Source organism: Chlamydomonas reinhardtii, chromosome 1 (assembly GCF_000002595.2).
Source record: "Chlamydomonas reinhardtii strain CC-503 cw92 mt+ chromosome 1, whole genome shotgun sequence".
Taxonomy (NCBI): Eukaryota; Viridiplantae; Chlorophyta; class Chlorophyceae; order Chlamydomonadales; family Chlamydomonadaceae; genus Chlamydomonas; species Chlamydomonas reinhardtii.
Window position 1 is genome coordinate 4,390,451 of NC_057004.1, and position 11,852 is coordinate 4,402,302.

The 11,852-nt window shown below is 63.0% G+C and overlaps 2 protein-coding genes across 2 annotated transcripts; one reads left to right on the forward strand and one right to left on the reverse strand.

The window, feature by feature from the left end:
- Positions 1-137: 137 nt before the first annotated feature.
- Positions 138-7,952, reverse strand: CHLRE_01g029750v5 (uncharacterized protein). The gene is made up of 10 exons (XM_043058618.1): positions 7,743-7,952; positions 7,535-7,648; positions 6,736-7,392; positions 5,863-6,522; positions 4,953-5,609; positions 4,080-4,739; positions 3,212-3,826; positions 2,328-2,957; positions 1,525-2,139; positions 138-1,287 (listed from the first exon to the last, which is right to left on the reverse strand). The coding sequence occupies exons 1-10, from the start codon at positions 7,764-7,766 to the stop codon at positions 676-678; spliced, it is 5,244 nt and encodes a 1,747-aa protein (XP_042928532.1). The 5' UTR covers positions 7,767-7,952; the 3' UTR covers positions 138-675.
- A 99-nt stretch (positions 7,953-8,051) lies between these two features.
- On the forward strand, positions 8,052-11,844 carry CHLRE_01g029800v5 (uncharacterized protein). Its single transcript, XM_043058619.1, has 5 exons — positions 8,052-8,224; positions 8,407-9,675; positions 9,877-10,032; positions 10,165-10,556; positions 10,693-11,844. The coding sequence occupies exons 1-5, from the start codon at positions 8,168-8,170 to the stop codon at positions 11,708-11,710; spliced, it is 2,892 nt and encodes a 963-aa protein (XP_042928533.1). The 5' UTR covers positions 8,052-8,167; the 3' UTR covers positions 11,711-11,844.
- Positions 11,845-11,852: the final 8 nt, after the last annotated feature.

Below are 11,852 nucleotides of genomic sequence, written 5' to 3' on the forward strand. Positions count from 1 at the left end.
TTGAGCGCGTGCACGTGCTGAGTCGTTTTGGCTTGATGCTGTCAGGTTTGTAAGCGCCTGAGCTGCTGATCAGGCTGGTCTGCCTTTACGCGATAGGACGATACCGCTGAGGCGAGGCTTAAAGAACGTTGCTTAACACAACTGATCACTTACATTTGTGTGCACTGGCATGGCTTCCGCAGCCTTTGCTAGACGTCAGCCAGTCACGGGGGGCTGTTGCTGAGCAGAGTGCATGCACCATTTCTGCGCTCCGCTCATCAGCGCTCCGCAGTCGTCTGCATTCCCACACTGCAATACCATCAGCTTAATGTGTCTGCATGCATCCTGAAGAACTCATGCAGTCTTCGCCTAGCCTCACAAACAATTAACATGAATGGGCACTAGTGCCGGATGTTGCGGTACCCCCATTGCCCTTTTGATACAAGCAAGTCCTGCTATTAGGCCGCCCGTGACCCTCCATGCTGGTCGAACGTCAAGTTACTGATATGCGTGATGCCGGGCTGCTGCCAAGTTCAAGCGTCACGCAGTCATACCGCGTAGTCATCACGAAAGCGTGCTGCAGTACACCGTCTCACGGCACCCAACACAATACATAAACGCTTTCACACAGTACAATCCATGTGTTCCCGAAATACTTCACCCTCAGTCCGACTGGTCACAATTCTCAAGAACCGCTCACTTCTTCACCACGCTCAGCCCCTCCAAGGCCACCTTCACCTTGCCGTACACATCGTCCGGAGCCGCCACAGCGCTGATCACGTGGCACTTGCCCTGCGTAAGGTAGTGGTCCTTCACGGGCAGCGACTGATCCAGGAAGGTGCGGAAGCGCTTGCGAATGGTGTCGGCGTTGTCGTCGCTGCGGCCGCTGGTCTCCCCGCGCTTCAGCAGGCGCTTCTCCATCTCCTCCTCCGGGCAGTCGAAGAACAGCACCGTCTTGCACGGCATAATGCTGCTCTCAAACTGCTCCGCCTGGTCCAGCGCGCGCGGAAAGCCGTCGATGAGGAAGAACTTGCCACCGCTGGCTATCATGTCCCGCTTCAGCAGGTTGAGCGTGACAGCCACCGGCACGAGCTTGCCCTCCTTCATCAGCGCCTCGCACTTCTGGCCGACCTCGCTGCCGCTCTTCACCTCAGCGCGCAGCAGGTCGCCGGCGCTGAGGTGCACGCAATCGTAGTCGGCCTTAATCTTGTCGCACTGCGTGCCCTTGCCGCTGCCGGGGCCACCGAGCACGAACACAATCTGGGCATCGGCGGGCAGGCTGCCGGGCACGGACGGCAGCGCAATCTCCTGTGAAGGGAGCATGGATTAAAAATGTTGTAAGATATGTGAAAATCGGTCGTTTCACATGCGAGTGCTGAACCCATCAGCCGTCAACGTGAATCCATCAAGACATGCAAACCGGATCCCGGAATGTGCATGCATATGCGCGCCCAAGCACAAGCACAAGATGCAAGCCGTTTACGGCAAACACCACGCCTAGGGACCAGAGTGCCACAAAGCCCGCCCAAGCAAAGCCCCACCCACCTCCGACTTCTTGGGTGCGCCCATAGCGTCCAGCGCCGCCTTCACCTTGCCGTACACCTCCTTTGGGGGAGGGACAGCGCTGATCACGTGGCACTTGCCCTGCGCAAGGTAGTGGTCCTTCACAGGCAGCGACTGATCCAGGAAGGTGCGGAAGCGCTTGCGAATGGTGTCGGCGTTGTCGTCGCTGCGGCCGCTGGTCTCCCCGCGCTTCAGCAGGCGCTTCTCCATCTCCTCCTCCGGGCAGTCGAAGAACAGCACCGTCTTGCACGGCATGATGCTGCTCTCAAACTGCTCCGCCTGGTCCAGCGCGCGTGGAAAGCCGTCGATGAGGAAGAACTTGCCGCCGCTGGCTATCATGTCCCGCTTCAGCAGGTTGAGCGTGACAGCCACCGGCACGAGCTTGCCCTCCTTCATCAGCGCCTCGCACTTCTGGCCGACCTCGCTGCCGCTCTTCACCTCAGCGCGCAGCAGGTCGCCGGCGCTGAGGTGCACGCACTCATACTCCTCCTTGATCTGATCGCATTGCGTGCCCTTGCCGCTGCCGGGGCCGCCGAGCACGAACACGATCTGGGCATCGGCGGGCAGGCTGCCAGGCACAGGCGGCAGCGCAATCTCCTGCGGGCACGTGCAGCCGAGGACATTCAGGTTAGGACCGAATGGCACCAGCCGCAATCAGATGCTACGAAACAAAAGCTATTACTTCCATGCGGAGATTAATTGGCACAGCTGCTATCCGTTTCCCGCCCCAGCAGCCCCGCATTATAGTCAAAAACGCCGTACAACGCATCCCGGCTTTCCCTTACCTCTGAAACCGCAGCAGCCGCCTTCTTCGGCGCGTGCAAGCCCTCCAACACCACCTTCACCTTGCCGTACACATCGTCCGGAGCCGCCACAGCGCTGATCACGTGGCACTTGCCCTGCGCAAGGTAGTGGTCCTTCACAGGCAGCGACTGCTCCAGGAAGGTGTGGAAGCGCTTGCGAATGGTGTCGGCGTTGTCGTCGCTGCGGCCGCTGGTCTCCCCGCGCTTCAGCAGGCGCTTCTCCATCTCCTCCTCCGGGCAGTCAAAGAACAGCACCGTCTTGCACGGCATAATGCTGCTCTCAAACTGCTCCGCCTGGTCCAGCGCGCGCGGAAAGCCGTCGATGAGGAAGAACTTGCCACCGCTGGCTATCATGTCCCGCTTCAGCAGGTTGAGCGTGACAGCCACCGGCACGAGCTTGCCCTCCTTCATCAGCGCCTCGCACTTCTGGCCGACCTCGCTGCCGCTCTTCACCTCAGCGCGCAGCAGGTCGCCGGCGCTGAGGTGCACGCACTCGTAGTCGGCCTTAATCTTGTCGCATTGCGTGCCCTTGCCGCTGCCGGGGCCGCCGAGCACGAACACGATCTGGGCATCGGCAGGCAGGCTGCCAGGCACAGGCGGCAGCGCGATGTCCTGTTGCATGAACGGAGAGCACAGAAGGAGGCAAGACGTTTCAGTTTTACAGTGACCAAACATCCACTTGGCGCTACGGCCCGAGTGCTTCCCAAAGCACCCATAGCATCCTGCTGTCGCATACAGCGCTGTGCGCATCCCGAAATTAAAGCCCCAACAATTGGACATAAGACAAGCCCATGTCCATTCACGACCCAAATCTACGTGCTCAGGTCACGGCGCCGCAAAGTCCACCCAAGCAAAGCCCCACCCACCTCGGACTTCTTGGGTGCGCCCATAGCGTCCAGCGCCGCCTTCACCTTGCCGTACACTTCCTTTGGGGGAGGGACAGCGCTGATCACGTGGCACTTGCCCTGCGCAAGGTAGTGGTCCTTCACAGGCAGCGACTGATCCAGGAAGGTGCGGAAGCGCTTGCGAATGGTGTCGGCGTTGTCGTCGCTGCGGCCGCTGGTCTCCCCGCGCTTCAGCAGGCGCTTCTCCATCTCCTCCTCCGGGCAGTCAAAGAACAGCACCGTCTTGCACGGCATGATGCTGCTCTCAAACTGCTCCGCCTGGTCCAGCGCGCGTGGAAAGCCGTCGATGAGGAAGAACTTGCCGCCGCTGGCTATCATGTCCCGCTTCAGCAGGTTGAGCGTGACAGCCACCGGCACGAGCTTGCCCTCCTTCATCAGCGCCTCGCACTTCTGGCCAACCTCGCTGCCGCTCTTCACCTCAGCGCGCAGCAGGTCGCCGGCGCTGAGGTGCACGCACTCATACTCCTCCTTGATCTGATCGCATTGCGTGCCCTTGCCGCTGCCGGGGCCGCCGAGCACGAACACGATCTGGGCGTCGGCAGGCAGGCTGCCGGGCACGGGCGGCAGCGCAAACTCCTGCATAGGGACGAAAATGCAATGGAAATCAGCAAGCCGAGATTAATAATCAGTGGAAACTTACGCATCAGTACACTTGCACTTCAGTACGCATCCTACTACCGGGAGGATACGGTAAGGCAGGCAGGCAGAGGCCATCGATTTCACGCTTGCCCCAGCTTTCCGTACGATGTACCGTATGCTAGGTTGCTTGACCGGAACCCGTGCAAGACGCACACGGATATACCACCGGTGAACAGCCATGACCGCTCACCTCCAAAGCAGCCGCAGCAGGAGTAGCCGAAACTGTCGCAGTCACGCCCGCCTTCTTCGGCGCGTGCAAGCCCTCCAGCACCACCTTCACCTTGCCGTACACATCGTCCGGAGCCGCCACAGCGCTGATCACGTGGCACTTGCCCTGCGTAAGGTAGTGGTCCTTCACAGGCAGCGACTGATCCAGGAAGGTGCGGAAGCGCTTGCGAATGGTGTCGGCGTTGTCGTCGCTGCGGCCGCTGGTCTCCCCGCGCTTCAGCAGGCGCTTCTCCATCTCCTCCTCCGGGCAGTCGAAGAACAGCACCGTCTTGCACGGCATGATGCTGCTCTCAAACTGCGCCGCCTGGTCCAGCGCGCGCGGAAAGCCGTCGATGAGGAAGAACTTGCCGCCGCTGGCTATCATGTCCCGCTTCAGCAGGTTAAGCGTGACAGCCACCGGCACGAGCTTGCCCTCCTTCATCAGCGCCTCGCACTTCTGGCCGACCTCGCTGCCGCTCTTCACCTCAGCGCGCAGCAGGTCGCCGGCGCTGAGGTGCACGCACTCGTAGTCGGCCTTAATCTTGTCGCATTGCGTCCCCTTGCCGCTGCCGGGGCCGCCGAGCACGAACACGATCTGGGCGTCGGCAGGCAGGTTGCCGGGCACAGGTGGCAGCGCGATGTCCTGCATAAAAGCAACCAAGGGAACAAACGTGCAATCATAAGGTGTTGGCTGTGGCGCCGACCATGACCCAGTGCCCTTGTACACAAAGCAATGGGGCGTGCCGTACGCGCCGCACACACAGAACAGCGGTTTGGTGGCTGGAAACATAAGATGCGGCACGGTATCCCTATCTGCAGGTCGGCTTCTCAAGTGTTCAACTTAGGCAAGACGCACCTCCGAAGCAGCCGGGGCCGCTGCAAGTGCCGTCGCCGCTGCGCTCGCCTTCTTCGGCGCGTGCAAGCCCTCCAGCACCACCTTCACCTTGCCGTACACATCGTCCGGAGCCGCCACAGCGCTGATCACGTGGCACTTGCCCTGCGTAAGGTAGTGGTCCTTCACGGGCAGCGACTGATCCAGGAAGGTGTGGAAGCGCTTGCGAATGGTGTCGGCGTTGTCGTCGCTGCGGCCGCTGGTCTCCCCGCGCTTCAGCAGGCGCTTCTCCATCTCCTCCTCCGGGCAGTCAAAGAACAGCACCGTCTTGCACGGCATGATGCTGCTCTCAAACTGCTCCGCCTGGTCCAGCGCGCGTGGAAAGCCGTCGATGAGGAAGAACTTGCCGCCGCTGGCTATCATGTCCCGCTTCAGCAGGTTGAGCGTGACAGCCACCGGCACGAGCTTGCCCTCCTTCATCAGCGCCTCGCACTTCTGGCCAACCTCGCTGCCGCTCTTCACCTCAGCGCGCAGCAGGTCGCCGGCGCTGAGGTGCACGCACTCATACTCCTCCTTGATCTGATCGCATTGCGTGCCCTTGCCGCTGCCGGGGCCGCCGAGCACGAACACGATCTGGGCGTCGGCAGGCAGGCTGCCGGGCACGGGCGGCAGCGCAAACTCCTGCATAGGGACGAAAATGCAATGGAAATCAGCAAGCCGAGATTAATAATCAGTGGAAACTTACGCATCAGTACACTTGCACTTCAGTACGCATCCTACTACCGGGAGGATACGGTAAGGCAGGCAGGCAGAGGCCATCGATTTCACGCTTGCCCCAGCTTTCCGTACGATGTACCGTATGCTAGGTTGCTTGACCGGAACCCGTGCAAGACGCACACGGATATACCACCGGTGAACAGCCATGACCGCTCACCTCCAAAGCAGCCGCAGCAGGAGTAGCCGAAACTGTCGCAGTCACGCCCGCCTTCTTCGGCGCGTGCAAGCCCTCCAGCACCACCTTCACCTTGCCGTACACATCGTCCGGAGCCGCCACAGCGCTGATCACGTGGCACTTGCCCTGCGTAAGGTAGTGGTCCTTCACAGGCAGCGACTGATCCAGGAAGGTGCGGAAGCGCTTGCGAATGGTGTCGGCGTTGTCGTCGCTGCGGCCGCTGGTCTCCCCGCGCTTCAGCAGGCGCTTCTCCATCTCCTCCTCCGGGCAGTCGAAGAACAGCACCGTCTTGCACGGCATGATGCTGCTCTCAAACTGCGCCGCCTGGTCCAGCGCGCGCGGAAAGCCGTCGATGAGGAAGAACTTGCCGCCGCTGGCTATCATGTCCCGCTTCAGCAGGTTAAGCGTGACAGCCACCGGCACGAGCTTGCCCTCCTTCATCAGCGCCTCGCACTTCTGGCCGACCTCGCTGCCGCTCTTCACCTCAGCGCGCAGCAGGTCGCCGGCGCTGAGGTGCACGCACTCGTAGTCGGCCTTAATCTTGTCGCATTGCGTCCCCTTGCCGCTGCCGGGGCCGCCGAGCACGAACACGATCTGGGCGTCGGCAGGCAGGTTGCCGGGCACAGGTGGCAGCGCGATGTCCTGCATAAAAGCAACCAAGGGAACAAACGTGCAATCATAAGGTGTTGGCTGTGGCGCCGACCATGACCCAGTGCCCTTGTACACAAAGCAATGGGGCGTGCCGTACGCGCCGCACACACAGAACAGCGGTTTGGTGGCTGGAAACATAAGATGCGGCACGGTATCCCTATCTGCAGGTCGGCTTCTCAAGTGTTCAACTTAGGCAAGACGCACCTCCGAAGCAGCCGGGGCCGCTGCAAGTGCCGTCGCCGCTGCGCTCGCCTTCTTCGGCGCGTGCAAGCCCTCCAGCACCACCTTCACCTTGCCGTACACATCGTCCGGAGCCGCCACAGCGCTGATCACGTGGCACTTGCCCTGCGTAAGGTAGTGGTCCTTCACGGGCAGCGACTGATCCAGGAAGGTGTGGAAGCGCTTGCGAATGGTGTCGGCGTTGTCGTCGCTGCGGCCGCTGGTCTCCCCGCGCTTCAGCAGGCGCTTCTCCATCTCCTCCTCCGGGCAGTCAAAGAACAGCACCGTCTTGCACGGCATGATGCTGTTCTCAAACTGCGCCGCCTGGTCCAGCGCGCGCGGAAAGCCGTCGATGAGGAAGAACTTGCCGCCGCTGGCTATCATGTCCCGCTTCAGCAGGTTGAGCGTGACAGCCACCGGCACGAGCTTGCCCTCCTTCATCAGCGCCTCGCACTTCAGGCCGACCTCACTGCCGCTCTTCACCTCAGCGCGCAGCAGGTCGCCGGCGCTGAGGTGCACGCACTCATAGTCGGCCTTAATCTTGTCGCATTGCGTGCCCTTGCCGCTGCCGGGGCCGCCGAGCACGAACACGATCTGGGCATCGGCGGGTAGGCTGCCAGGCACGGGCGGCAGCGCAATCTCCTGCAAGCGAGGCAATAGAAGAATCCATCAGTCGTCGATTGCTCTTGCAGCGGGTTTCAGCCCCGCGCTGCCTGCCAGTCGAACATAATGACATAACATTACGATCAGAGCACATAACGCCTTGGCTTGCTGTGCGACATACCTCTGTTTGCGCTGGCGCGCTCGGCGCCTGCTGCTGAGGCTTGCTGGGTTTTCCGCCCATCGCAGGAGATGATGGCTCTTTAGGCACAGCTGGCTCCGGCTTGCTCGGCTGCTCCTGCGGGTTTGAGTTTGGGGACGGGTATGGCATGTCCATTCCCGTCGGAGAAAGCGAGCAACGCCCATGCAGCTGTTACGGTCCCCGGCCGCACCGTTTTGCTAGCTCCACAGCCCATCTGTGCTTGGGGCTGTCCAGATGGCCCTAGCGGCCGTGGAGTGCACGCGTGCGCGAAGTCGTTTGGGCTCTATGCGGTCAAGTTCAAGGTTTGCGTTACAGCCGCTTGTCAAAGCACAATACAGAGTTGCTAGAGCAAGACAAGGTCAGCAACCATGTCCTACGTTATAGTAAGTGCGCTTCGGAGGCTTCGCAGCACCCATCGGTCGCTCGAAGCTGAGCTCGAATGGCAGCCCCATTGATGGCGCCCGGCTCCGCATGTTTTCCCAACACCACCAGCCAAAATCTTTTGCATAGTCCTAATATCGATGTTTAGGGCGCGAACAAAACAGTATGAACGGACGCCGGAAACAGGTTCTGCAGTAAACGCGTTGCGCCAGCAAGTATTCTATATTATTCATCATGTCAACGGTCAAGGATAAAATAGTCATCCTTGGACGGCCGTCCAGCGCAAGCCCGGTGAGTGAATGCTTTTGGCACGCGTAGCATTCGCAAATGCGTGCTCGCCATTGGATGGGCGGTGCGTCCCTTTTGCATTATACCTGCACTACCTATTGCTTGTTCGTCGGCGTCCGCCAGGGTCCGCGGCTTGACTGTCCACCCTGTTACCGCCTCCTGCCGTCCCTGCTTCTCTTGCTCAGGCCAACCGCGGTGGGGCAGCGTCAACCAGCGCCAGCGCCTCCACATTGGAAAGCGCAGCAACCCATGGCACCAAGTCTGAGCGGGCCGCAGCTGCGCTCACGCTTTGGGACAAGTGGGCAGGCGAAGCGCTGGGGCCCATCTCAGCAGACCCCACGCATGAGGAGCTGAGCCGCAAGAGCCGCCGCGTGCAGCGCCTGGAGCAGGAATGCGCCGCCATCGCAGCACGCGCACAGCGCCGCCTGGAGCTGAGCACCGCTATTCGGTCGCAGCCCATCATGCTGTCCAGCGCCAGCGCCCGCGGCGCCGACGCGGGGAGCCCGGCGCTACTGAAGACCGGTTCCTTTAACCGGGAGATGCAGTACGCGGTACGGGAGCGGCGACGCGCAGCTGCCTATGCAGCCGTTAAGGCCGAGGGCGAGGCGGAGGTGGACGCGCTGTCGGGTGTGGTCACCGTGGGCGTGGCGTCGCCGACGGTTGTGGCGGCAGCGGGCGGGGAGCAACAGTTCTCGCGTGGCGCCTCCTTCAAGTCGCGCAACATGCTCGACGCGCTCATAGCAAGTCGCTCAGCAGCAGGCGGCGGCGGGGGTGGCGTACTGATGAGCCCCGGCAGCCCAAAGATGGGTGCCGGCGGCAGCGGCCGGCCGCGGCCGCAGTCCGCGATGCCAATGCGGGGCGGCGGCTCGGCGGCCGCCGGCGCGGGTGCAGGCCCCGCCAGCTTCCGCGCCTCCCGCCCACGGTCCGCTGTGCCGGGCGCCACAGGCGCGCCGGACCGGGCCGTCAGCCGCCAGGCGTCCATGTCCGGCGGCCCTGCGACAGGGCTGCAGCGGTCGGGTAGCATGGCAGCGCGAGCCGCTGGGCTGGTGTCGGGCCCGGTCACGTACCCCGCCTCGGTGGTGTCCGGGCCTGGCGGCGGCGGCGCGGCGTCCATTGGCTCGGGCCTGGTATCGCTGCCTGAGGGCAACTACCTGGCTCTGCGGCAGGAGGTGGAGGCGGTGTCGGAGCGGCTGGCGGCCACGCAGGCGGCGCTAGAGGTGCAGTCGGACACGGAGACGCAGCTGCGTGAGGCCATTGACCTGATGCGCGCCCGGCTGCACAGCAGCGGCGTGCGCGAGGTGGAGGCGCAGCGGCGGCTGGCGCAGCACAGCAAGCTGGAGCCGTTGTTTGACCGGTTGGCGGAGTGCTTCACGTTCAGCAACCCAGAGGAGGTGGTGGCGCGGCTGGAGTTCTTGGAGGACGACAAGTTGGGCACCTTCGATCAGCTGCTGCGGGTGGGTGGCGCGCTTTGTACCTTGTGTGATGTGGGGGCGTTTCCTGCGGGCAGGGGTGCTTAGGCAGTGGTTTAGGAAAGAGGGGCGTCGCAAACTGTGTGTCGGCCGGGCGAGTACGGGGCCAAGGGTTGCAGGGGATATGGGTCGGTGCTATGCTCACCATAACGAGTCGGCTTGCTTCCGTGTCTATCCCACCCTCAGACGCAAGAGGAGGTGACACGGCTCCAGCAGCGGCTGGCGGAGGTGCAAAAGGCGGGCGAGACTGTGGCGACTCGGCTCACCACGGAGCACCTGCAGGGCAGCGCCCGCCTGCAGGAGCAGAACGAGCAGCTGCGGCAGGAGCTTGAGTCGATGGAGGTAAGTGTCGATGCCTAGGCGTAACAGCTCCAGCTGCGGCATACCGTATGATGTGTTGGGCAAGGGCGCGTGCATGTATGCACGCGTTGGAGGCGCTGAACAATTCACCCTGGTCTTCCTTGTGCTGTGTAGGGATTGGTGCACCGCCTCACGAACCGGCAGGCGCAGCTGGTGGCGCTGCAGACAGCCGTGTTGCATTTGTGGGGCAAGCTCTCAGACGACCCGCATTTCGCGGCGGCGTTCGGCGGACCGGGTGCGGCGGACGCGGCGCGGGCGGCGTCGCCCACCAGTCCTAGCCCCCGAGGCCGTGGCGCAACCAGCCCCAGCCGCGTCTCAGCCAAGAGCCCCGCTCGTAGCGGCACGGGCGCATCAGTCATCAGCGGGGGGGCCAGCAGCTACCACGAAGAAGCAGCGAGCGTCACTAGCGGCGGCGGCATGCTGTCCGACCCACTGTCCATGCTCGCCATGATTGAGGAGTTCGTGACGGCCAAGAGCGACAAGCTGGCGATCAAGCAGTTCACAGAGTAAGCCACCGAGCTAGCCCGTGAGCCTGTACACCATGGCTGCTGTAGCTTTTGTGCTGCTTTACCAAAGCTTGCATGCCCAGTCGCCTGTTTATATCCAAGAGCTGACGTCCGCATGACACTGCCCGGCACGCAGGATCCAGCGTGTGGCTAACCACGTATGGCAGCAGCACTTCCGCAACCGCGAGGACATTCGCGGCAAGGTGGTCCCCACGTTCGAGCAGCTGAGCAAGATCGCGGACAAGATGGCGGACAGGGTGCGCAACGTGCAGGACCAGGCGGGGCGCAGTCAGGATGCGGAGAAGCAGCTCATGAAGCAGTTGAAGCGGCTGCAGCAGCAGAAGCGGCAGCTGGAGGGCGAGCTCGCGCGCCGCGACGAGCTGGTCAAGAGCCTGATGGGCGTGCCGCGCCGCGAGCGGCCGGCATCAGCCACAGCCGAGCTCGGACGCATCATCCGCCAAGACGCAACGTCAGCGTCGCTGACCTCGCCGTCGCAGGCGGCCGGTTTGGGCTATGGCACATCAACGGGCGTGTCGCGGGTGCAGTCGTTGGCGAGTGGACTGGGCAGGGCGGGGCGCGGCGGGGCGGCGGTTGACGAGCCGGCGTCGCCCCCCTCGTCCAACCCGGTGCTGGCGCGAATGATGACGCAGCGCATGGTGCAGCAACAGCAACAGCCGCAACAGCCGCAACAGCCGCAACAGCAGCAGCGGCTGCAAGCGCAGCCGTCTACGGCGCAGCCGCAGGCCCAGCCGTCGCGCTCACGGCCGGTGTCCGCGCCGCAGGGCGCGCAGGCCGTAGCGGCGGCACGGGCGCGCAACGCGGCGGCGGCGCTTGCGGCGCAGAACTATCAGCCACCTGTGACGTCCGGAGGTACCCTGGCCACCCTGATGAGCCCTGCTGTGGCGGGCCAGGTGCCGCAGGTGACATCCGATTTGCCCATGGGGGTGCACTGGCAAAAGTACACTGGCAACACACAGCCGCCGGCTGGAGGCCTGTTCTATGCGTCGGGGACGTCTGAGACGGCGCCGGAGACTGGGGGCAGTGCTGCGGGCGATGCGCAGCCGGCACCATCCGTGCGGTGGGCGGCGCCACAGCGCAGCGCAATTGAGCAGGCGTTCTTGACACGGCTGGAGCGGAGGACGCGTGTCACGTAGCGTACGGTTCTTGATGCATGGTATGCTGGCATGGGGACTTGACGAGTAGCCGAGACTGCGATGCCAGTACTGCAGCATCAGACTGGCTTGTCTGCCCACGGTTCCGCTGTTACGCACGTCCTGGTTACGCATGCTGCTGTTG

Bases quoted from the DNA above. Each gene is read 5' to 3' on its own strand.
- CHLRE_01g029750v5 (XM_043058618.1), bottom strand. From the start codon at position 7,766: ATGGGCTGTGGAGCTAGCAAAACG. The intron at 5,610-5,862 runs GTGAGCGGTCAT...GTCCCTATGCAG, and splicing joins CTGCTGCGGCTGCTTTGGAG to GAGTTTGCGCTGCCGCCCGT. The intron at 2,958-3,211 runs GTGGGTGGGGCT...TTCATGCAACAG, and splicing joins GCGCACCCAAGAAGTCCGAG to GACATCGCGCTGCCGCCTGT.
- CHLRE_01g029800v5 (XM_043058619.1), top strand. From the start codon at position 8,168: ATGTCAACGGTCAAGGATAAAATAGTCATCCTTGGACGGCCGTCCAGC. The intron at 8,225-8,406 runs GTGAGTGAATGC...TCTCTTGCTCAG, and splicing joins GGCCGTCCAGCGCAAGCCCG to GCCAACCGCGGTGGGGCAGC. The intron at 9,676-9,876 runs GTGGGTGGCGCG...TCCCACCCTCAG, and splicing joins CCTTCGATCAGCTGCTGCGG to ACGCAAGAGGAGGTGACACG.